The sequence below is a fragment of the Argentina silus genome, assembly GCF_951799395.1.
Source record: "Argentina silus genome assembly, chromosome: 10".
In the NCBI taxonomy this organism is placed as follows: Eukaryota; Metazoa; Chordata; class Actinopteri; order Argentiniformes; family Argentinidae; genus Argentina; species Argentina silus.
The window spans coordinates 3,825,808-3,850,807 of record NC_139664.1 but is presented as its reverse complement, the minus strand read 5'-3'; the positions used below and the strand labels follow the sequence as shown (position 1 = coordinate 3,850,807).

Sequence of the window (25,000 nt, the reverse complement as noted above, 5' to 3'; positions counted from 1 at the left end):
TGTGTAGGGTAGTGCTGTTTCAGTGTGTAGGGTAGTGCTATTTTGACTCTTGTGAATTGATGGTTCAGTTGTTTTTCATCCTCTCCCTTCTCCTCAGTGTGAGTCACCCACTTGAGCCACGGTTCGTAGGCTGGCAGTCCTGTTTGATTGGTTTGACTGCTGCCATTGTCCCTGCTTTATGACTCACGCAGTCGTCCCACGGGAAGGAAGCTGGGGTTGCCATGTAGAAACTCTAACAGGAAGATTGGGGGTTGCCATACATCCCAGAAGGCGTAGCGAACTGCTGGATCCTCTGGATTTGAGCTTTATAAGAATTGTCTTTGTTGTGTTTCAGAGGATTTTGAGCTAGCCTTAAAATATATTTTTTTTGTACTTTATGGGTAGGCTCCCTGTGTGTGTGTGTGTGTGTGTGTGTGTGTGTGTGTGTGTGTGTGTGTGTGTGTGTGTGTGTGTGTGTGTGTGTGTGCGTGTGTGTGTGTGCATTTGTCTTTGTGCGCACCAGTTTTTCAGCCCACCAGGGGGGTTTTCTTCTTAAATGACAAGCTGTGTTGAAGTCAGAGATGTTCACCAGAGCATACTGAGAATTATAGTTCATTAATGACCGAATCAGCTGTCCTGTTTTATTCAACCCTGAGATTTGTGCAGTGGGGGGACCCACTTGCTGATGAACACAGCCTTTCTGGATAAATAAAAGCGCAAGGAATCACTGGTTGTTTTTCCCATGCACCAAAAAAAGTATTTTGATCAATTAAGCTTGAAATGGTGCCTGGGACATATTAAGTCTATGCTGGGTCTTGATTAGATTACAGCAATGACTTTGCTCCCAATCCCTTTATAGAGCTCTCATCAATGGAGCAGAATACAGCGGGAACAGTGGGACAGGCATCGGAGCTGGCAACCAGCCTCTCTCAGTGAAGATGTTTGAGGCCTGATAGGATGTGAAAGGTTGTATGAGCCAACCCGTGGGCGGGTTAGCCAAAGGGTCAGCCATCTTGATTCAGGTGTTCTCTGAACTGCAAACCAGACAATGACTGGCCCTTTTTTTAATCAAATCTAGGTTAACTGGGTCCAGCACAATGAGAAATCCTGTTAGCAGTAATATCCAGCTGACTCCAGGGGCACAGGTCAGTTGTAAAGACGTCATATTGACGTCTTTTCCTGATGTCGTATGGCGGTCGGATTTTGGTTGAATTCTGAAGGTTTTTTAGACTTCTTTTTTAGACGTCAATATGGAAAAAAACAACAACATCCATATAGAACCAGAATCCGGCCTCCCCAAGATGTCTTATTTCTGATGTCCTTATAACCCATATCCAACCAAAATATGACCAGTTTGTGACCTCCCAATATTACTGTAATGTAATGCTACGCTCAGCAATTAGTCACTGCAAATCAATCCACATGCATACTACTTTACACCACTATAGACAGCTACTACCGTATGACAAGAGCAGCCGTGATTTAGCTTGGAAATGTACACGTAAACATAGACACGGAAATGAGCCAGCCAGCAGACTTTTGAGACACTTGAAACAACACTCTTCACATGAAACAACACTCTTCATTTGAAACGACGCTCTTCATTTGAAACGACACTCCTCATTTGAAACGACACCCTTCATTTGAAACAACGCTCTTCATTTGAAACGACACTCTTCATTTGAAACGACGCTCTTCATTTGAAACGACACTCTTCATTTGAAACGACGCTCTTCATTTGAAACGACGCTCTTCATTTGAAACAACGCTCTTCATGTGGAACGAGTGTTTGACAGCTCTGTGGGGTGAGGGTGCATGCTACTGGCTACACAGTACCACTTTCTCCCGCTTAACCCGAAGTTACAGTACAAACAAATCCCACTCCCAATCTCATTCCCCACACAAAACCCAGACAAGGCTATAATGTCAAACAGGACGTTTACTAAGAAAAATCATCAGAATACACATAACCAACATTTTTGGTCCACAAAGGCTGTGGTTGCTTGGTCGGCTTCCATCCCTGTCCGCACACTGAGAAACGCTAGCAGCTCCCAGGCAGCCGCTAGCCAGTGAGCCACACACAAGCAAGCGGCACGTTTCTCACAACAAAGTGGTGCACGCCCAGAAATGTCCCGAGCATTTTGGAAAAGCAAATTCACGCAAAAGGGCAGGGTCTTGTGAAGTGCACACACTTGTCACAGACTGCCAATGCACCATACAGTAAGTAATGGTTCAGCATGGTTGTTTAGTTGTATTTTCAAGGGGGAAAAGCTACATATTGCCTCTTTAAATGGTGATTTGTTATTCATTAAGAGGCATGCATTAACGGTTTTTCTTTGATTCCGCGTTTGCTAAGTGTTTGATTAATCCATATTAATAACCCTAATGAATCTCCATTGGTGGTCGGTCTCCCTGGTGATATAAGATTTAAGGGAGAAATTATCCCTTGCTACGTGAGCTCATAACAGGAAGGCAAGCATTATGGGCTTCTTTAAAAACTCCCATATAAAAGATAAACAAAGGTTTCTGCAGAAAATTGCTAAAAACATTGCTAAATGTAGCTACGTTGAAGTTATCTGATGCTAAAAACGAGTGTGATAAGCGGTTTGCTTGCTTTCATTGCTTTGCTCCTATGTTCTCTGGGGGCCGAGCTATTATCAATATCTCCAAGAATGTACAAAACCTGAGAAGCAGTGATAGCTGTGATTTATTTTATACCCTGTAATTTCTACAACCATCTGTTGGCATACTCTACCTTACGGGTGACTCAAGTGGCTCTGAACGCCTGAATGTATAATCATTGTATTGATCGGCCACTGCAAGTTGCAACACCCCTCGATCAAGTTGCATATGAGTTGATGCTGACAAGCTGCTGGTTATATCACAAAAAAGTAACCCAGGTAGAACTGAGTGAAGTTGCATCATGTGCCTACCACCACCCAAACTGTGAACAAAGTGTAGATTCCATTACTGCATTGTAAGGGTCCATTAGCTGATCCCTGAATCGATTTCTTTGCAGTAATGAATGCCCTCTTGGAGATTTGGCCCAATATACTGTTGGTATCACACACACACACACGCACGCACGCACGCACACACACACACACACACACACACGCGCACGCACGCACACACGCACGCACCCACACAGTGACAGAATGTGGCCTCCATGCCCCAGTGCTTTCAGTGGAGATTATCCTGTTCTGTCATTAATCATGCAATATCATTTGTCCAGGAACCAAAGTCGTAGAAAAATTAACCCACTGAAACAACTAAAAAGATAGCAAAAACATGAAAACATCACAGATGCAGATCTATTGAAGCCAAGTCAAGATTGATGTATATGATGTATTTGAATGTAAAGGTTGTGCTGTATGGGTAATATATTGAAACATGTAGACCTACACCTTACTGTTTGATATTATATTGAAATATGTTTCGAAACAAACATAGGCTAAAACATTATGGTAGGACTATTATACACATATTTGCATAATGTGTTTGATCATTAGCCATTTCTGATTTTGGTTGTGATCCGTCAACTGGAAATAACCTGTCCCTTAGGGCTCAGACAATAAACTCAGGTTGAAATTACCTCAGCAACATTATTCATAAAAAGAAGACCAGACATTGTGGTTACAGGCATGTGGATAAATTTGACATTCGACATTTATTGGATTTGACATCTGTTAAATTGACTGTGGAACTCTTGAGGTTGAATCCTAATTTCGATGATGCGAACTCTGCCTTTTGGCTTTTTGTGCCCAATTGGTTTCAGCTAATCCAAAACAAATTGTAAATTGTTGTCTAACCAGGCGGTTACTTAACATTTTTGTATTGTGACCCACCTAAAGTTTGTCAGACTTTATTGTGACCCACCAAAGAGACAAAACCACATTTCTGTCTTTGTCCCCTATCTATGAGGAATTGGCTGCAACCCACCTGTATGCATCAACCTATTATATCTATTGGTCAACATTGGTCTACCAGTAGTTTTCCCAGTATGGCAGCCCTCAGCCTTGGGGTGAATGTTGAGCTAACGCTTGCTATCCTCTGATGCGGTTGTCCTAGCCAAGCTAAAGCTAACCGGCTCTACGCAGCTCAATGTTGGCAGGTCAGATGCCTGGGTAGGGTCTTAGCCTGGGCTGTTTGACCAGTGGTGTGGAGAGAGGGGAGGGGAGGGGAGGAGTCTGGCTGAGGCTAGGAATACCTACCGGCCTGCCTCCCGGCTTACCTTTTGTTTGTCTATCTGTCTCTCTGTCTGTCTATCTGTCTCTCTGTCTGTCTCTCTGTCTGTGTGTTACTCTGTCTGTCTGTCTGTCTATCTGTCTCTCTGTCTGTCTGTCTGTCTGTGTGTTACTCTGTCTGTCTGTCTGTCTATCTGTCTCTCTGTCTGTCTCTCTGTCTGTCTATCTGTCTGTCTGTCTGTCTCTCTGTGTGTTACTCTGTCTGTCTGTCTGTCTGTCTGTCTGTCTGTCTGTCTGTCTATCTGTCTCTCTGTCTGTATGTCTGTCTGTCTGTGTGTTACTCTGTCTGTCTCTCTGTCTGTCTGTCTGTCTGTCTGTGTGTCTGTCTGTCTGTCTCTGCAGCCTGCTTGCAGTTCATAGTTCAGTTTAAACGCATTACCTTAATGCAATCACACTCCCAGACACTACGTCATTGAATGCCACAGAATCTGTTCACAAGTTGCCCTGTCAGATCACTGAATGTCAAACCCCTCCTACCACCGGTACACCCTCATGATAACGCACCATGTCACAAAGCAAAAGTCGTCTCAAACTGGTTCCATGACAACGAGTTCAGTGTTCTTCAGTGGCCTTCCCAGTCACCGGATCTGAATCCAATCGAACACCTTTGGGATGTGTTAGAACGGGAGATTCACAGCTTGAAAGTGCAACTGAAAAATCTGGAGGAATTACGTGATGCAATTATGTCATCATGGACCAGAATCTCAAAGGAATGTTTCCAACATCTTGTGGAATCAATGCCACGAAGAATTGAGGCTGTTTTGAGAGCAAAGGGAGGCCCTACCCAGTATTAGTATAGTGTTCCTAATAAAGTGTCCAGTGAGTGTATATACAATAACTAAATCATGGAACCGTGCCTTTGTCTTTGATAGGGTATCTAATATAGATTAGATTTGTATATTTGTATGTCACAGCCAATATCCCAGACACCACTGGGACAATTTTTTACGAAACTTGGGTGGATGACACATCTTGCCATAGAGATCCAGCATCTACAGAATTACACTGATTGGCCCAAGGAGGGGCTCTACATTACATCATTCGTGGGCAACAACTTGTTTTATGTAAACTTGTTTTTGTTCTCTCTCTCTCTCGTTAATCCACAAACATGCGTCTGAATAATTGTCACCAATTCACACAACCAGGGGCGGGACTTCATTTGAGAGGGACCCCATGTTTTTTGTAGACTTATTTGGAACTGTGCACATCGCTGTCCTAACAGGTTCAAACAGTGCGCTACAATGATCCCGCGATGTATTTCTTTTTACGTTGAATATAATCCACTGCCAACGACCCTAAGTAGGCCTACAGCAGGCTGCTGTAATAATAACCATCCAGCCCTGATGGCATGCACAGAGCGGAAACAAAAAGGTAAATTAAATGGTACCATGAACTGCATGTAGGCAACCGTAGACTGCATTAAAGTGGCAGGCAATTACGCTTCGCTTTCCGTCAACTCGGTTTGACTCCTCGCTACGGGACTTGCACTCTTTGGCTCATTCCCGAAGTTGGAAGGTCTGCTGCCGTACACATAGCCACTCTACTGAGTTTGCTGCGTCACATTGATAACTACTAATTAGATAGACTAATTAGCCTTGTGTTTCTAACCTGGCTCGGCGCCAAGGCATTCTGCCAAGAACTATTCTCACTTCCTATCTTTGGATCTAGTCGGCTACAACCACCACAGCTAATCCTATTTACATTACTAGCGTAGGTTACAAAAATCGTGGCGTTTAGCAGAGTCCCATAGTCAAGGGGTCGAACCGCGTCGACTGAAAGAGAACTAGAGGTTATCATTACAACCCAGGTTCTCTGAAGGAGGTGAGGGAGACCCCTCGCCTCGATGCCCCTCTACCACGGCTTGTGAAGAGAAGGTTTCGCAGAATGATGGATAGTTTGTGACTGCTTATACGCACTCAGCACTGGGTGGGGCTACCATGCAACAAACGTCCCCAGCCTCTACCAGGCGTGATTGAACAGTGCTTCAGCGAATAGGAACGTGCAAGAGTGCAAATCCCATAGTGAGGGGTCGAACCAAGTCGACTGAAAGAGAGCCTGGGTTATAACCGTAACCTCTAGTAATGACTGGGGGATGTGAGAGATACATGATAATTGCCTATTCATTTAGCTGATGCAAATGATAAAAAAAACTTGAGAAAATTTGCGATAGGTTCATTCAACTGCTTGGAGCGTTTTGAGATTGCAGCAGTTTGAATTTGGCGCAGCAATGCAGGCTTGTTGAATGCTTAGATTATGATATCAAAGTTGCCTACAACTGTATTGTCAAATCATTTTATTTGTCAATTTATTTTATTTCATTTATTTAGTAATGGACATCTTCATGTCATATTCAATTATCCCCACCCACTCATGGCCATGTCGACTTAAACTTAGGGGTCCACAGCCTGTGATGTTCTGTTGCATTGCAGTATTGTCTACAATATTTACCCTAATGGTTTACATAAAGAACAAAAGACAACGCCCATTAAACACCAGTCAAGATATCCAGTGACTTGCTTCATTTAGCTGCTTGCTAAGACTTTTGCTCCCTCTCTCCTCCCCCCTTCTCTCTCTCTCTCTCTCTCTCTCCCTCCCTCCCTCTCTCTCTCTCTCCCTCTTTCCCCATCTCTACCCCCCTTCCCCCAGTGCTCTCTCCTCTGATCCTGGGAACTGTGCTTACAGTAGCTCCTCTGCTCAGTGTGAGTGCTGGTCTCCAGCTGTCCTCCCAGTGCTGCTAGTGAGGAGTAGAAGGAGACATATCCGTCCACATGCTCCAGGCTGGAGAGAGAGGGAGAGAGAGAGAGAGAGAGAGAGGGAGAGGGAGGGAGAGAGAGAGAGGGAGAGAGAGAGAGAGAGAGAGAGAGAGGGAGAGAGAGAGAGAGAGAGAGAGGGAGAGGGAGGGAGAGAGAGAGAGGGAGAGAGAGAGAGAGAGAGAGAGAGAGGGAGAGAGAGAGAGAGAGAGAGAGAGAGAGAGAGAGTGAGAGAGAGAGAGAAGGAGAGAGAGAGAGAGAGAGAAGGAGAGAGAGAGAGTGAGAGAGGGAGAGAGAGAGAGAGAAGGAGAGAGAGAGAGAGAGAGGGGGTGGGAATAGAGGGTGGCAGAAAGAGATGAGCAAATGAATGAGCGAGTAAGTGAGCCAGAGTACAGGCAAACAAAGAGAGAGAGAGAGAGAGAGAGAGAGGGAGAGAGAGAGAGAGAGGGAGAGGGAGAGAGAGAGAGAGAGAGAGGGAGGGAGAGAGAGAGAGAGAGAGGGAGAGAGAGAGAGAGAGGGAGGGAGAGAGAGAGAGGGAGGAGGTACCACACTGCAGACGCGCAGACACTGTCACTGCTTCACAGCCAGAGGACAGAGGCAGAAACAGTAGCATAGAGCAGCAGCACCAGAGAGCATGGAGGAGCAAGACTCTATCGTTCATCTGGAGCTCCGTCCCTCTCACTGTCAACAACCTCCCTCTGGGAACGTCCTGTGAAGAGTGGAGGAAAGGAGAGGAGGAGCGGAGTGGAGGGAGAGAGGACAAGACAGCGGGAGAGGAGCAGTCACTCGCTCTGCCCTTCAGGAGAGGAAGCACCGGTCCCTTACTCCAGTGGGACGAATCACACACACACACACACACACACACACACACACACACACACACACACACACACACACACACACACATACACACACTTCACACACACAATTCACTCACACACACACACACACACACACACACACACACACACACACACACACACACACACACACACACTTCACACTTCACACTCTTGCTGTTTTCGTGGACCTGTCTTCATTTGGAGCTGTCTTTTCCTCCGGTGACCTTTTGGGACTGTGTGGATTTACTTTGACCGTGCTGAGGACCATGGGGCTGGGGTGGAGGGGTGCAGGGACCCCCAGCTTAAGGACAGGGAGCAGCCCGTACCTCTTGGTGACAATACTGTTGCTCTGTGCCATCTGGAGGGCTCATGCACAAACAGCAGAGGACAGCAAGTCTGTGTACTTCTGGGAAACAGGTACAGTGTTCATGTTATCATTCCCTACTCTGAGAGAGTGAAGGGCAGATGTACAGCTGCTGGGCTCTGCGTTGTAGCTGTCCCCTCATGATCAGTCTGAAGAAACTGCAGTGTTGATATTCTGACTCAATATCAGATGTGTTCTGGGGTGTGTGCATGTATTCAGTTGCTGGTAGACTAGACAGTGATGCCTTGTTTAGCTTTCATACAGCTTTTTCAAATGTCAAACCATCACGTCCAGTCGATTCTGTTGCAGTGTTCTCTCCATTAACCTTTAGAAAATGAGTAGCAGGTCTCCAGGACAGGAATAAAGTACCATTGCTGTAGCCTCCCTTCTGGCACTGAGTTGTACAAAGTTATACTGTGGTTGTCTCAAGGTTTTGAAGAGTTTGATATCCACAACCGTATGTACTGTACATATTGGAGCACTGGTGTTGGATGTAAACACTAGAAAGATAGGACATAAATCTAGACCAGAGAAGAGTAAATGACTTCCACAAATACCGAGAGCATTGCATGTGACACCGAGAGCTGGCGTGATCCATTTTGAATGGATTACTTTCATATCTTGCTCTTAGGTGAGACTTTACTGTAGATGATTGAAATGTGTAGTTGCACAATATCTAGATGATTGAGTTGTGTTTGCACGACAGTACATGACCACTCTGGTGTGCAGCACACTTCCAAAAGGAAACAGGGTGACATTTCTCTGGCATTCTCAATGGTGGCCGAAAAAATATAACCACTGAGAAGATCTGGGTTAACTAGCAATGATCACCTCCAAGAAGATTTAACGCTTTGAGTATCTCTCTATTTATGTATTGATTTATTTATTTATAACTACCCCCCAAACCCCATCCTCCTCCATCCCACGTTCATTAAAACATGAGAGACCAGGTGAGAGCATGATATCCCCGCCCACCTCCTGGAGACCCCAGCCCAGCGCCAGTCCCCCAATCGATGGGATGTCTTCTCTCTTGCGCTCCTGCATTTTTAAAGAGGATGTAGCTGAGTAAGGAGATTAAAGGAGAAGGGATATAACAGGAAAGACGATTCCGGTCTTCAGAGAGAGAGAGAGAGAGAGAGAAAGAGAGAGAGAGAGAAAGAGAGAGAGAGAGAGAAAGAAAGAGACGTGGATGCAGAGCATTGGCATAACTTAACCTACATCTATCTTATTGTAGGTCATAGTGATTACACCCCTCTCCCACGCTACCGCGCCCTTCTCCCACGCCACACATGCTAGCTGCCTAGCGGACGTGCTTTAGATCAGCACTTTGAAATGTAATCCAATGTTAGGGAGTTTGCGTGTTCTTTCGAACTCAAAGTAGGCTTTATTGATTTTAGTCTCCTTGTCTTCTGTTTAACTTTTCTTTGGTTTCGCCCCGGCTGGTTTCGCCCCCGGCTGGTTTTGCTCGGATTTCGGGGGATTTCAAGCGTTTTTTCATCAAACGTGATTATGTTTGCATTGCATTTGCATATGCTGTGAGTCCCGTAATATGTGATGATGTTTGTGCACATTTTGTGCAGAGTGCAGTGGAGGGAATATTCCTGTGGCAAACCAAGTGCTGCTCTGATGTTTGCATAATGATGAGCCTTGCTGAAATACAGCCCCGGTCTTCAAACTGTAGGGAATTGGCTTGCATTGCTTTTACTGGCTTCCATGGAAATATGAGCTATCTGTTTGGAGGTGAGAGAATTCAGTGATGTTTTCCTCCGGAGAGTTCTATTTAAATAAGCAGAGACAACAGGCGCTGCCTCATACCGCTTCATGTCGTTACTGAAGATGATAGCACGATGATGATGATGATGATGATGATGATGTTACAGATGGTTATTGAAGGTGATGAAGGTGGTGAGGGTAGTGGTGTAAAGACTATTAGGAAGATGCATAGAGGGTCTATGCCTTTGTCAGTCTTTACTTTTAAACATGTCTTTCTCTAGAGGACTCTCTCTCTCTTATCCCCCAACAAACACACGCACACACACATACACACACACGCACACACACACACACACGCACACACACACACACACACACACACACACACACACACACACACTCCCTCTTTCTCTCTCTCTCTCTTTCTCTCTTTCTTTCTCACACACACACACACACACACACACACACACACACACACACACACACACACACACACACACACACTCCCTCCAGTGCATTCATTTCCATTAGCGACAGGGCTGATTGGGGTGAGCTGTCAGGACTGCGCCAGGATGCGTGCCTATTGGAGAGGCCAAAGCAATTACCAGTGTGCGTAGTGTAACGTGTGTAGAGCATGCTAGCATGCTAGCCTGCAGTTCAACCTGTCCAGGCTGTAGAGTTCATCCTGGAGCATACACCTACAGCAGCTACTCTATGTGGCTACCTTAATCCTCTCACACCACCTCCACTATACTGTACAGTGGATGAGGACACTGTGGTTTATGACAGAATATACCAACAACTCCTAGTCTAGACAGAGGTGTTGGTGTCTGGTTAGAGGCCTGTATGATTTGTGATGTCCACAGAAGAGCTACATCTCCAGACACTGGTGGGTCTGATACTATATCATATACAGTATATTGAAATAGAAAACCCCCAATTCAATGATATTTATTATACACTGAAACCTTGAATTTTGTAATGTGTGACCGGTACACACTGTTCTGCTGTGACTAAGCATAAACAGAAATCACCACCATCTCAGAACAACTTGCTGCATTCAGTACCCATACTTGGCTCAGCAGCACTGCCCAGCAGGAGACCCACACAGTATCTCCAACGTTCGCTCAACGTTCCTAATCTGCCATTGGGATCCAGATTATCCATTATTCAGATTACGGACCGTCATCCCTGGCTTCTGATTGGCCCAATCCCCTCTTACAGAGTGGCTCGCTGGGACCTACTTACGCTTCACGCCACGTTTCCTCCCCCCAGGCTTATTAGTCACCTGAAACGTGCACATGGGATTCAGATAATCACTCCTAACTGCTTTCAAGCTGCATCTATGCAGACCCAGTTATTGGCATTACCCATTGGTTTGTGGTGTGTGTGTGTGTGTGTGTGTGTGTGTGTGTGTGTGTGTGTGTGTGTGTGTGTGTGTGTGTGGTGAGTGTGTGTGTGTGTGTGTGTGTGTGTGTGTGTGTGTGTGTGTGTGTGTGTGCGTGCGCGTGCACACGCATGTGTGTGCTGTGTGTGTATTGGTGTATCTCCCCATTGCAACTCAGATGACAAAATAATTCTTTGACAGTACATTCTACAGTGCGCCCCACTCTCTCTCGCCCTACACAGTATTGAGACTGTAGCTATGTGTCACCATGCTCAAACTGATGTCACCCTACACTGAGAGGGGCCAGTGTGAAGTGCACTGACAGGCCATTGTTAACAGAATACATTTCCACATAACAATGGCACCAGCCGTGAAGGATGTCACCCTCCGAGCTGATGGTGGCTCTCTCACAGCCACCTGCTGTTACGGCCAGAGGAGTGAACGACTCATCGAGGAAATGGAGAGAGCATGGGTGAAAAACATTGGAGATAGGGGACACCCCCATTGCTATTCCAGGTCTAAATCAGAGAGAGAGCATGGGTGAAAAACATTGGAGATAGGGGACACCCCCATTGCTATTCCAGGTCTAAATCAGTCCATGGTTACGTATGAACAAAACAAACTAGCAGTGCTGCAGAGTGCAGACCTCCAGGCTCTGTTTTGAATGGCCCTTCACTAACACCTGCAAGTACAGTATTAGATTGACAACTGAATTGAGCAGGAAACAAACGTCCGTCAGACTTAGTTAGCGATGCTGCCTCGAGACGCGGCCATGGGAATATCTCTGGCATCATCCCAATTGAATGTTTCCCGTAGGAGATTCCTTCCTCATTCTTGTGAGTGCATTTTAATATGACCCAATGTGACCCTCATTAGCATTGCACCTGGGGGTAAACAAGACCCTGGAATATAATTGGCTGGCCAGACTTTTGGAGCCTTAGCAACAGGCTACATATTTAGGCCGTGCATATTAAATGAAGGTGATTTCCTAGGGAGTTTGATTTTTCATTAAGCAATATCAGCCAATGTCTGTTCTTTTTTTTTTTTTTTTTTTTTCTTTTTTTAAATCATCTCTTGCCAAGTGTTTTTCTTTTATTCCCAGTTCAGTCGGAGCCGGAATGGAGGCTAATTGAAGCTGTAGTGTGTGACTGCCCTCGTAGCCATTGGAAACCGAGCACTCAGCAGCCTATAATGTATTTCTGGGGAAGGGCAATACCAGCATTACAGAAGTCATACAGCGTCAGCATATTTCTGGGCAGAAAATGGAAGAAAGAATTATTCTCTATAAGGAGTTTTTGAGTTCACAATGAAGATGAATGAGTTTGGTGGGAAGTCTCGTTGATTTCATGAGCTGTTGTGCTCCCGCCGTTACATCTGTAACAGCGCTGTAGAATAGTCATCACCTCGGAATGAAACACGATCTGTCAAATCTGTCTGATGATGGAAGTTGATAGAAAAATTGTTGTTTATTGCTGTGCTCTGCAATCTTATTTGATCCAAAACCTTTTGTTTTGAACCCACATTGTTCTATGTTGTGCCTTCAGGAAGTATTCACCCCCCCTGGACATTTTCCCACATTTTGTTGCGTTAGAACCTGACTTTAAAATAGATTGAATAAAAATCGTGTTTACCCCATAATGTCAAAGTGAAAATTAGAACTAATTCATTAAAAATGAAAAGTTGAAATGAAAAGCTTGAATCAATATGTATTCACCCCTGTTGCTTTGACACTTAAATTAATACAGTCCAACAGAGTGCAAAGATAATAGTTAATGTGATTTCCGGATGAATATCTTTGTTTTTATAGGGTCTCTGACTTGCATAGGAATCGATTACACACTGTGTGGATCAGGGGGCTGAATACTTCCTGAAGGCACTGTAGCTCTATAGACTATTGTACATGGGCTCCAGCCCTGTATAGTCCTCCTGTCCATTCCTCCACTGCTCCAGTTGTTCACTCCCATGTGTCAACAGCGCTGCACTGCACTGATAGACTAGAAGAGTTAGTTTAATCTAAATGGCAGAGCTTAGACTAAGACCTTGTCATTACTGATATAGGAATGCGGAATGCGGGTGGGATTAGAGATTATACTTCATCCCGAAAACTTTATTTGGAGTCACATAAGAGGATTTCCCCTGTGACACCATATTCTGCCATATTCCGACAGCTCACAACATATGATATTAAGATGTGGACTATGTCAACAACCTTCATGTATTTACATGTATTTATATGCTTTGCCATTTTGTGTGATGGGACTAAGCCGATCAATGATAGTGTTGGGGTGATGTTTATTCTGATTACAGGCCTAAACTGATATTAAACCCATGTGTCGCTTTAAAGGGATGAGTGTCTCAAGGGTCACTTCAAATATGAGCAGGGGGAAGACGGGGGGGACGCATTTCACCGTCGCACAGGGGACGTGTCCTCACTGCGTGCCTTGACTGACAACTCACTCAACCATGCTCGGCCAAAGCGTAAAGAAACACAAGTGGACACACAAAAACAAGCAATTTAGACATCAGGGAATGGTATTCAAAACTGCCTCTCATCTCCCGTGAGAATAAGACAGCTTCAGTGGGTTGAGGGGAATGGACTCCAGGAGAGAGCGTGAGCAGTGACATTTACTTTAGTGAGTGAGAGTCCACACAACGCGGTAGTGAAGGTAATAATGGAACTGACGAGGAGGAATGCAGAATCAAATATATTTATCTCTCCGTCTCCCCATCCATCCATCCATCCATCTCCAGGCTCTGTTCAGTTGCATTATTTCATGTTGAGCTCACAGTGTGGGGCTTTGGTACTGTAATGTCTTTGTTGAAGCCATGACTGAAAATCCGGGGGTTGGAGTCTACGTTTGCTATCATACATTTTTAGGAAATTATGAATCGGTGGTCATTTGTTTGGAATCTACATTTTGCTCAAATGCACTGAATGCCAAAAAGCATCGACTGCTTTGTACACACAGTAGGAGAATATTTTTTTGATCTCTGCGATCCCCAGAGTGAATTAATACACTCCCTAATCAGATCACGCGATGATCGTAAATACAGATCAGGAAATCATACAGTAAGAACCTCATTAGGCTCGGTCTACGTCCCTGGTCCTCTCCCTAGTGGCAGATGGTGTTTGTGTGGACAGACAGGACCGGGGTGTGTGGGTCTAACACTGACTAGCTGGGTTTCCCTGTACAGTAAAGCACTGCAGTACTGTCTTTAATGTCAATTTCACACACGCGTCGGCTAATCACTTGTGACAATCCCCTGGATTAGAGGGAGGGTAACAGATGGCCCCGGACAGGGCAGACAGGGCAGGGCAGGGCAGGGCGCACCGTGTGAGTGCAACACAGAGGCCTGCTCCCACTCACTACACCTCCTTTTGCCTCCTACTTCTGGAACTGTTTGGTGCACATTTCCCCTTCAATCATTCATTCATCTATCCGCCTACAGTGTAAATTTTGCATTGATGCTTTTTCTCCCCCCCCCCCCTCCCTCCCTCTCCTCCTCTGTAATCCATCCATCCACCCATCCATCCAGATTCTATGGGACGGGCACTGGCAGCCCTGCCTCTCCTCCTACTACCCCCCCCCCACCCCCCCGCCCCCCCCTTATCACTCTCTTCCTTCATTAATCCTTCTCTCCATCCACCCATTCTCTCTCTCTCTCTATCCACCCATTCTCTCTCTCTCTCTCTATCCTCCCTCCCACTGCTTCACGTGGGTGTGTGGCACAGGGCCAGGAGCCACGCGTGTCACTTTCCACAAGAGCTTTGGCACTCTCCTTCTCACACACACGCACACATACACACACACACACACACGCACACACACACACACACACACACACACACACACATACACACACACACACACACACACACGCACACGCACACGCACACACACATACACACACACACACACACACACACACACACAATGCCTAATCCCCCACCAATGCCCGTGTACAGTACAGTGTTTACCTCTCCAGTCAGGGAGGAGAGTTCCTCACAGATCACACCTCCTCTTTTAGCTCAGTGCAAATGTGTGACAGATTGAGGGTGAGGAATCTGCTGAAAATATATTCTTTCAGTCACTGGTCTTTGCCATGTGCTTGTTTTTCTCTGACATTTCCAGAACATTCCATTGATACCGTCACCTCTCCGTGATTTATTAATTAAATTGTTGAAATGATTACAGTTTGTTGTGAAAGAGCTCTAGGGTTCTGCTAGCATTTGTAAAATCATTACAGCTCCTGTAACATGTCATGAGGGTGGACTGTCTGTGTGATTGTCTGTACTGAATTTTGTAACATTTCGGATAACGTATAACATCCGAATGACACAGTTAAGGAGGCAACACAGGCGTTACGAGTTTCAGTCTTCTTTCATACCACATATAACACACTTCTACTGGACAATCCACAAATTAAAGAGTTTCAGCTGTTGAACCAGGCTAAATAGCGATAACACACACTTGCATCCGATAGGCATAAACAAATTATTTGCTACACTGTAAAAGCTGTCACCACAGACACAGACACACAGACACACAGACAGACAGACAGACAGACAGACAGACACACACACACACACACACACACACACACACACACACACACACACACAAAAGGCTTGATTAGAGCCTGTTCCTCATTAAGGAACATGCAGTTAGACCTCTCAGGCTAGAGTACAGTAATTCATCATGGCACGTTTGACCTCTCTTCTCTTCGAGATCTGCCACAGGCTCTGCTTGTTGCTCCCTCCTCCTGACACCGTCGTACAAACATGTCTCACTTATCCACGTTTTAGAGACATTCGTTTTTTCTGCAAGGTGGATCAGATCATCTAGTTTATTCTGAAATTATACAACGGCAATGTCATTGCTGTATAACCTGCATAGCAATTATTTTCCAAACAGCTACGATAATGATTCCTCCTCAGGATGAACACAGTATAGTGGCAACATGTCAGAGACCCAAATGATAGGAGATGACATACATGACCCTTTGATGGCATACATGATCTCATTAACCACAGACCACTGCACCAAACAGTAAGACTCAGTGCACCCTGATTAGGAATAACTTGTCGGTGTAGCTTGTGTATCTTTTATCATTTGGATCCCCATTCTTCCTGGGATCAAACCTGTGTGCGATCAGATAACATTCTTAACAGCTACTGTAGCAATACCATTCTATCATCCAATTTCTCTAGTGGTGAGTATCACCATTCATCCTGCTCTTTGCGTTAACATCAGCCCACATTGCAATCCCATTCATACTGTGGCTAATCTGCCTTTCAGCCTGCTGGATTAGATATCATGGATATCAAGAAATAACCAGGCAGTTTATTTTCTATTGGACAGTAAATCTTGCATTCGCCAGGCCTCCATTTCACGGTAGGTGGGCTTGGAAATAAGACACCACAAGTCCATTGGACCTGAAGCTTGTAGCGTATCATAATAAGTCATAATCAAACACCGGCTGCCAAATATACACCCCAGTCCTCCCACTCCATTCCCAGCGTCCCCTGCTCTCTCCGCGTCTATGTGGTAGCTGGGCGGCAGAGCTTTAATGAAGATTGTGTTTTTCCAGAGAGCTGCAGCCGACCGTATATTATAATAACTTTATTTGTGTAGTAGTAATAATAACTTTATTTGTATAGCACCTTTCATACAGATTATGCAGCTCAAAGTGCTTTGACAGTTCAGCACAACCATATCACAATAATGAATAGTTCAGCACAACCATATCACAATAATAAATCGAACAATTTTAATAAAAAGAAAAAACAATAAAATAATCAAATAAGTAAAAAGAGTAGGAAAATAAAAGTATTAGTAATTGTATGCCAGGTTAAAAAGATGTGTTTTCAGCAAATTTCAACTGAGTCCACCTCTCTAACACCTTTTGGCAGGGAGTTCTATAATTTTGGCGTGAAGGCAGCTTCCCCAATTTTCTTTTGGGGAATCTTCGGTACGTTTAAAAGACCTGCCTCAGAGGACCTGAGGGCTTGTGAGGGGGCATGGGACACCAAGGACTCTATGATGTATGGGGGTGCTAAGCCATTAAGAGCCTTAAAAACTAGCCTTAAAAAAAATCAACTCTAAAAGACACAGGGAGCCAGTGCAGTGCAGCCAGGACGGGGGGTATATGCTCTCTCTTCCTTGTTTTCGTCAAGAGTCTAGCTGCAGAGTTCTGAACCAGCTGTAGCTTCTCAATTGTCTTTTTAGGAAGGCCAGTAAAAAGAGCATTACAATAATCAAGTCTGCTTGATATAAAAGCATGAATTAGCCTCTCAGCATCCTGCTGGGTTAAAAACGAATGTTCCTTGGCTATATTTCTCAGGTGAAAGAACGCTGTCTTGGTCACCCTGTTTATGTGGGGTCCAAAACTCAGGTCAGAGTCCAAAACTCTTGTTACTTTCGATTTAATCTGATGGGCCAGCTTTCCTAGCCTTTTTGACAGTATATCTCTTTAGTTCTTGGAGCCAACCAAGAGAATCTCTGTCTTATTAGAAAGTTATTATTCATCCATTGATTGCAGATAAACAGGCAGTCGGGGAGCATAAGGCACTCAGATCGTTGGGCTCCACAGAAATGTACAGTTGCGTATCGTTAGCATAACTATGAAAGCTGACATTGTGTTCTCTGATATGATATTAACTAAGGACAGCATGTACAATGAAAAAAGACAAATTATACATTTGTCACAGAGCCGTCAGTCAAGACTCCAACCTCATTTACTGTACGCTGCCTTCCGACGGGCGTAGCCATGGCAACAGCGACATGACAACTTTGTTATGCCAAGGTGCCCCGCCTGCACCTGTTTATGGTGTCTGCACTCTTCAAACTTGAGACTTTGCTTATTTTATTGTTTGTAGCTATCTAGCTACTGCAAATGCTTGTACCCAGAGCACACAATGGGATCCATGTACTGCACAGAATGGGGTCCTGAAGACAGACATGGTAAGGAAAGTTCTTCCAAAGAAGGACTAAAGTTGTTGTAAAAATCACAGTTAGTGACAAACACACAAAAGTGCAAAACACTCCAACAAACAGTACAGTAGGTTATAGTGCTCTTAAAGGCCCACATTAATAATTTTGACCTTTTTTTGCTGACACGTGACATCCTGGTGCTACTTCAATGTTATTGCGCAATGATTAAAGTAAACAAATTGCCATTTGGGTCAAATAATGTGGGAATCATTTTTGGGAGATACGTTCCTGTTTTCTTAGCGCCTCCTAAAACGATTTCCCAACTGCCGTGACGAATGACAGCAAAGAGCTCCGAAGTGTGACGTGGTTGGCCTGTTTGTAAAGTGAGGCCCCAGAGTTAAATATAACCCTCTGAACCCCCTTCATCGGCTTTTCTGAGTCATATAACCTTTCGACACATTTGATTGATTTATATATCTGCCGTTACTTTCCCAACTGCTCCGAGAATGACTCATGTACCATGACTCGGTACATCCGTTCATTCGGAGCGTCTGTTCTTTTGGTATTTTTTTCAAGAACAGCCATGACTGGCAAAACTGGAAAGCACATCATGTTGATGATACTGTATTACAACAGAGACGGTACATAAAATGGAGGTCTGCGTGCTCTTTTTACATCTGAAAGCTGCCCTTTTTATCTAACGGAAGGAAGACAACAGGAGAGTCTAGTGTGCGTGTGTGTGTGTGTGTGTGTGTGTGTGTGTGTGTGTGTGTGTGTGTGTGTCTGTGTGTGTGCGCGCGTGTGGGGACCCACCCTTCCATCAATGCCACAGTCAAACCCACCCCTTCTTCACAATCACCACCACCATTATAAAAGACCTAGACCTGCTGATTAGAGTTGGGCCAGAGGAAGGTACCGGTAGCAGAGGGTTTTTACAAGCTTACGGCGATGAAATTCCCACCACACCGTCCATACTGTTATTTTGCCAATTACACCCGTCATGCGCAGGAGCCAACGTTTATTAAATTAATAAAATGACATATGCAACGACTTAGGCGTGATCAGTGACACTGTGGAAGATTTTGAGCCTGTTACGGTAGCCAGAGAGAGAGAGAGAGAGAGAGAGAGAGAGAGAGAGAAATGGTTCTGAAGCTAAGTAATCAAATGCACACACTGATTGTGCTTCTTGAGGTAGGATGGTGGCATCAAATTACACTCATGTGGGGGGAGGGGAAGAGATGTTATGGTGTAAAAAAACAAAAAAAAAACTGTATGGAAACATTCAGGAATTAATTCACGGAATTCAGACAAACTGCAGAGCTGGCTTTAACCGGTTAGCGAACATTAGCAATGTAGAGGCTAGTCCTGTGTCGGTAAAAACTGATTTTCAAAACGGAATATGCAAGGCACGTGACATAACACTACATTGATTACTTGTGTTAATTGAATAGGCCGCCAGATTTTTTTTTAATTAAGGTATTACTGGTGTAGCAGGTATTTGGTGTAGAAGGTATACCGGTTTGAGAATTCTGATGCCGGCCCAACTGTACTAATGACAACACTTCTAAATCACAGCAGGAGGAGGCCTCATGGGAGCCATAGAACCACCATGTACCACTGGGTCAGCACTGTGTGCCGCCTGCACACCATTAAAGAACGAGGCTCATTCCGATTAAGTTTTCCCCTGGCCAAAGGCAATTTACGGAGGATTAACCTCGTTGAGGAAAGCTGAGTTTGGAAAGCATGGTGAAATCCTTTGCAGAAAGCAGCTACCGAGGGATGGAAACCCGTTTCAAATGAGTGACGCCTCGTCACACGTCAAACCAATCGAATGCCTAATGCCTTCATCGACCAGATTTTGTGCATAGAGCACACTTCTGGCAAACGAAACTCAGTTTTTCCTTCAGATTTTCTTCTTTCTTCTTCTTTAATGTTGCAGGCTAGCATAGGCAACAACCCTCTGCAAAATAGTCCTACCCGGTCAGAAAAGACGACACGCATGACAACAAGCAAACATCCATGTATGTGAGGCAGGGTTCTTGGAATGCAACACCCAATGAAATTGCGAGCTTGTTCTCACAGCGGTCCGTCCAGGTCCAATTCGAACATGATCGGCTAATCTAAGATTCTCCAGACCTCCAAAGGAGGCATGAGAATAACATGATTTGGAGGTATGGCTACGCAAGACTAAAAGAGGATTAATATCATTAAAGCTCGCTACCGCGCTCCAGGCTTCCCTGGTTGATTGCCCGGCCCCCCCCATGTGCAGCACAGTGGCCCAAAGACCCGGCGGCATCTGGTATTTACATGATCCCAGTCTGGAGTGGAGAAAACCTGGAGGGGGAGAGAGAGGGAGGGACAGAGGGGCGGGGCTGGTGTGAGATCTAGGGATGACTGGAAGGAGGTAGTGGAACAGATAAGGGAGGAAAGCCGCAATGGAGGTACGAAGAGACAGATAAAGAGATGGAGAGATAGAGTTGGAGAGAGCAGCAAGTACAGAGGTGGGGGAGGGAGGGAGGGAGGGAGGGAGGGAGAGGGGCGATCACAGAAGGAGAAAGTGAGATAGAGAGAGCATGATGTGGAGGATATGGAGGAGAAGAGCGGGATGGTGGGAGAGAGGGAAGGAGGGTGAGAGAGAAAAGTCTGAAGAGAGGGGGAGAGACAGGCTATCCCCAGTGTCATTAATTCTCCTAAACTGCGCTGCTATCTCTATGAAATGAATTGGCTATCATCAAAGGCTTAAGTCTATTGCATGGGAATAGCCAGTATTAACCTTTAGGGGTGCTTGACATTATAATTGTCAGTTGTCTGACTGGATTTCGGGTTTCACATGCCCCTCACGTATCATCTGGCCCTTCTGGGGATCCTTTGTTTTTAGACAGAAAGATAGAGAGACTGAGACTGAGACAGAGAGAGAGAGAGAGAGAAAGAGAGAGAGAGAGAGAGAGAGAGAGAGAAAGAGAGAGAGAGGATAGCATAAGAGTGAAAGAAGTAGATGGGGAGAGAGAGAGAGAGAGAGAGAGAGGGGAGGGGGAGAGAGAGAGAGAGAGAGAGGGGAGGGGGAGAGAGAGAGAGAGAGAGAGAGGATAGCATAAGACTGAAGTAAAATAAGTGGATGGAGAGATTGAGAGAGAGAGAGAGACTACAGAAGACGCTTGTGAAAAATGAATGCAGACCCTCAGGCTGAGATGGAACTATGTGGTGAGAGGAATAATAGGACTTCCTAAGTCCACGCTGCTGCCAAAAGCCATGATTGATTCAGTCAGAATCCTTCCCTTTATTAGATCTGGTCCTTCAGTCCACCGCCTGTGGCGTGGTATAGTTACACACGCTTCGGTTTCAAAAGTGATGAGCGCTGTTCAATTTCAGAGGACATTTATTTCCATCCATCAACATCAATTTATCCCCAAACATTGCCTGTGTACCCCGATGTGCCCGATCTCAACTGGTTCAACGTAATATTTCTTAGGAAGGGATTGAGTTGATTTACACATGCCTTTGCATATGGAGTCATGACATTTGTGGAGGAGTACAGCAAAGCCAGATTCGAGTTGCATCTTAACTCCAACAATCGTTCTGCATGATGGCAAAGAGGATAGCAAAAGGAATAAAACCGTCTAGCGAAGTATTATGGCAACAGCATCTTCAACTCCCCCTCTTCTCACATCTATGTTATCTTTCAGAGTAAATTACCCTCAAATCCCTGTATCAAAGAAGGAGAGATTCACCCCATCATCTGTGCCCTGCAAAAGTCTCCCATCTCTCCTTATGAGTTGTGGGAGGTCTGGGTAGAGTAGTGTTTGATTCACAGGAAATGTAGTCTAAAGAAAATGGACCAGGGCTTCTATTGAGTTCCTTTGATCCTCCACCCACTGGGGTGTCTTTGAACACTTCTCTTTGGATTAAAGACTCGTGACCCTGGAGAGGCTATGCTAAGGGTCACTGCTACAAAGTAAAACGCTCTCTGCCAGATAAATCCTTCGAGCTATGTGTTGGTTTATCATGGAATGCCTGTATTGCCTCGTTTTGGTTAAACCTGTCGAAGCCTGTAAAATCGTCAAACCCTGTAAAAATAAGTGATGGGGTAGATGAATTTTCAAGAAGCAAATAAATTACATCCTACAGTATGCTCAAATGTGTCTTCTCAACATCTGGTCTGCAGCATCATTAACCTACAATATTCCCACAACACACTCAGTTGTCACATCGTATGTCCTCAGTGTCCCACACATACTTGCACTTACGCAAGCGCGCACACACACACACACACACACACACACACACACACACACACACACACACACACTACACACACACACACACACACACACACACACACATTCACTACACACACACACACACTACACAGACACACACACACACACACACACACACACACACACACACACACACACACACACACACACACATACAAACACACACACACACACACACACACAAATCCGCCCCAAAAATGCTTTTGTCGTCATATTTGCTCTTCCCTCCCAAATCCCTAACAGATGGAATCACAAGGCGGCAGCATGTAGAGGGGGATCTGTGCCTGTCTGTTGCGGGCACCACGACCACCATGTCTCCATGCTGTCTCCCCGCTGCATGTATGCCACCTGGCACTGCTCCACCACCCCCTCTGCCCTCCTGTCCCACTCTCTTGTGATTAACACTCTAATCCATGTTTAATGGATTCACCACACTCCCTCCGCCGCCGCCGCCGCCACCGCCAACGCCACCGCCACCGCCAACGTTCACACCATGTCGTGTTTCGGCTGTGGAAAGTTCCAGATGTTGTGTAGCAGGGAATCAGAGGTGGAAAGGTCTCCATGTTTGACAAGATGAATCCCGGGCTTTCTCCGCATTCGGGGGCTGAAAAATTGATTGGTCCTTGGGTCTTCAATCACAGTTACAGAAAAGCTATTCTCTTATGTGTGTTTGGTCCAATTGTGTTGCCTTCACTTACATGGAACCTCAGTAAGCGTGGGTTGTCGCTGAGGGGAGGAACGTCAGATAGAAGGAGGAGGAGAAGGATGTGTTTGCGTGATGATGATGGCGATGATGGAATCTCAGGCTGCAGATACAAAACAGCGTCTCACTTTCCCCTTGATTACTTCCTCTCCATCTTGATCCATGAAGAAGGGAAACAACTGTGGAAGGCGCACACAAACAAACCTATCATTTGAGATCAAGTCGGAATGTACTGTGTGTGTGTGTGTGTGTGTGTGTGTGTCTGTGTCTGTGTCTGTCTGTGTGTGTGCGTTTTAAGCTCCCCCATCTCTTCTCCTCTCATGTTTACCTGGCTCAGCTCAGTGGTGGAATCAAAGGGCAGAAACACAGTGAGGAGTGCTTATTCATCTCAGTGCCTTCATATAGAGGGTGGCAGCCTTCATTTCACCCGACACCCGGTGTGATCACAGAGCTGAGTGTGTGTGTGTGTGTGTGTGTAGTGTGTGTGTGTGTGTGTGTGTAGTGTGTGTGTAGTGTGTGTGTAGTGTGTGTGTGTAGTGTGTCTGTGTAGTGTGTGTGTGTGTGTGTGTGTGTGTGTGTGTGTGTGTGTGTGTGTGTGTGTGTGTAGTGTGTGTGTGTGTGTAGTGTGTGTGTGTGTGTGGGTGGGTGCGTGTGTGGGTGCGTGTGTGTGTGTGTGTGCCTCACCCCGGCCTTCCTGCTCCACACAAAACGCCTGCCAGACGAACCCCATCAGTGGATCTCTACCTGCTATCCATCAGACAGCACTGCAGATCCAGAGAGCACGGAATATCAAGCGCTGTGACTCAGAAGATGGTGTTTGTGTTGAATCTAATGTGCAGGGGGAAGCTGGAACAGATGTGAGAACCTGTGGGTGGTTTGTGTGGGGCTAATGACTTCCCTTCTCATGTCACTTGTCATAGTGTCTTGGAAGATAAGGAATTTGAAAAATAATCAATAAGCCAACGTGAAGTTCAAAAACCTGAATGTTTTTTAGATCATCCGACCTACTTTGGTGGAGCAACGATGCAAAACCCCTGAGCTCAAGTCTCCAATCAGTTGTGGCAGTGTCGTCGTGCGCTATCTAAATCAAATATTCTTTTCAGATTTATCTTTTCAGATTTATCTCAACTTGAATCTTCACACAATGCTAACTGGTTAGAGGGGCTGCGTTTTCACACACATTTGACATGCGTGGTTTAGCTTCTCCGACTCATACAGGCTATTGCTTACAGTAAGCATATGTGGTCCTGGATGCTGTGTTTTGTTTTGCCATATGGATCTGCCGTCAAGCTGTCTCAGCTTTCATGCGGATGAATAACCCCTATGGTACAGTAATCACACGATATCACACATTTTACATGAGTGGTTTGACTTCTCCGATTTATACAGGCTATTGCTTACAGTAAGCATATGTGGTCCTGGATACTGTGTTTTGTTTTGCCATATGGATCTCTCTGCAAGCTGTTTCAGCTTTCATGCGGTTGAATAACCCCGATGGTACAGTAGACATGCTTACAGTACATCGTGCGTTCGCACGTAGGTTGTTGTAACAGTGATGTAAGCCCCTGTAGAAGCGTACCGTACAAACAGTCTTTTTCCATTATTGACCGACCATTTGGTCAATACATTTCCTGGAGTGAGTGAATCCCTATGGGGATCTCTTAAACCACTTCTCTGAAGCTGTGTGATTACACACGATAGCCCTGGGCCAGCCTCTCTGAGGAGTCTTCATTTGTACGGTTTAGCTTCCGTTATTGATAGTGATTTCTTACATCGGACTCTTTAATAATGCAGATAAACAGA

At 45.3% G+C, this 25,000-nt stretch overlaps 1 protein-coding gene across 1 annotated transcript in view; it reads left to right on the top strand.

Moving 5' to 3' along the window:
* Positions 1-8,084: 8,084 nt before the first annotated feature.
* thsd7ab (thrombospondin, type I, domain containing 7Ab) overlaps positions 8,085-25,000 on the top strand; it is a gene marked incomplete at both ends in the record, with an annotated part of 77,942 nt that continues 61,026 nt past the window's right edge. Inside the window, one exon of the mRNA XM_083679574.1 lies at positions 8,085-8,235. Within this exon, the coding sequence (XP_083535700.1) occupies positions 8,085-8,235 (151 nt within the window). The remainder of the gene's footprint in view (positions 8,236-25,000) is intronic.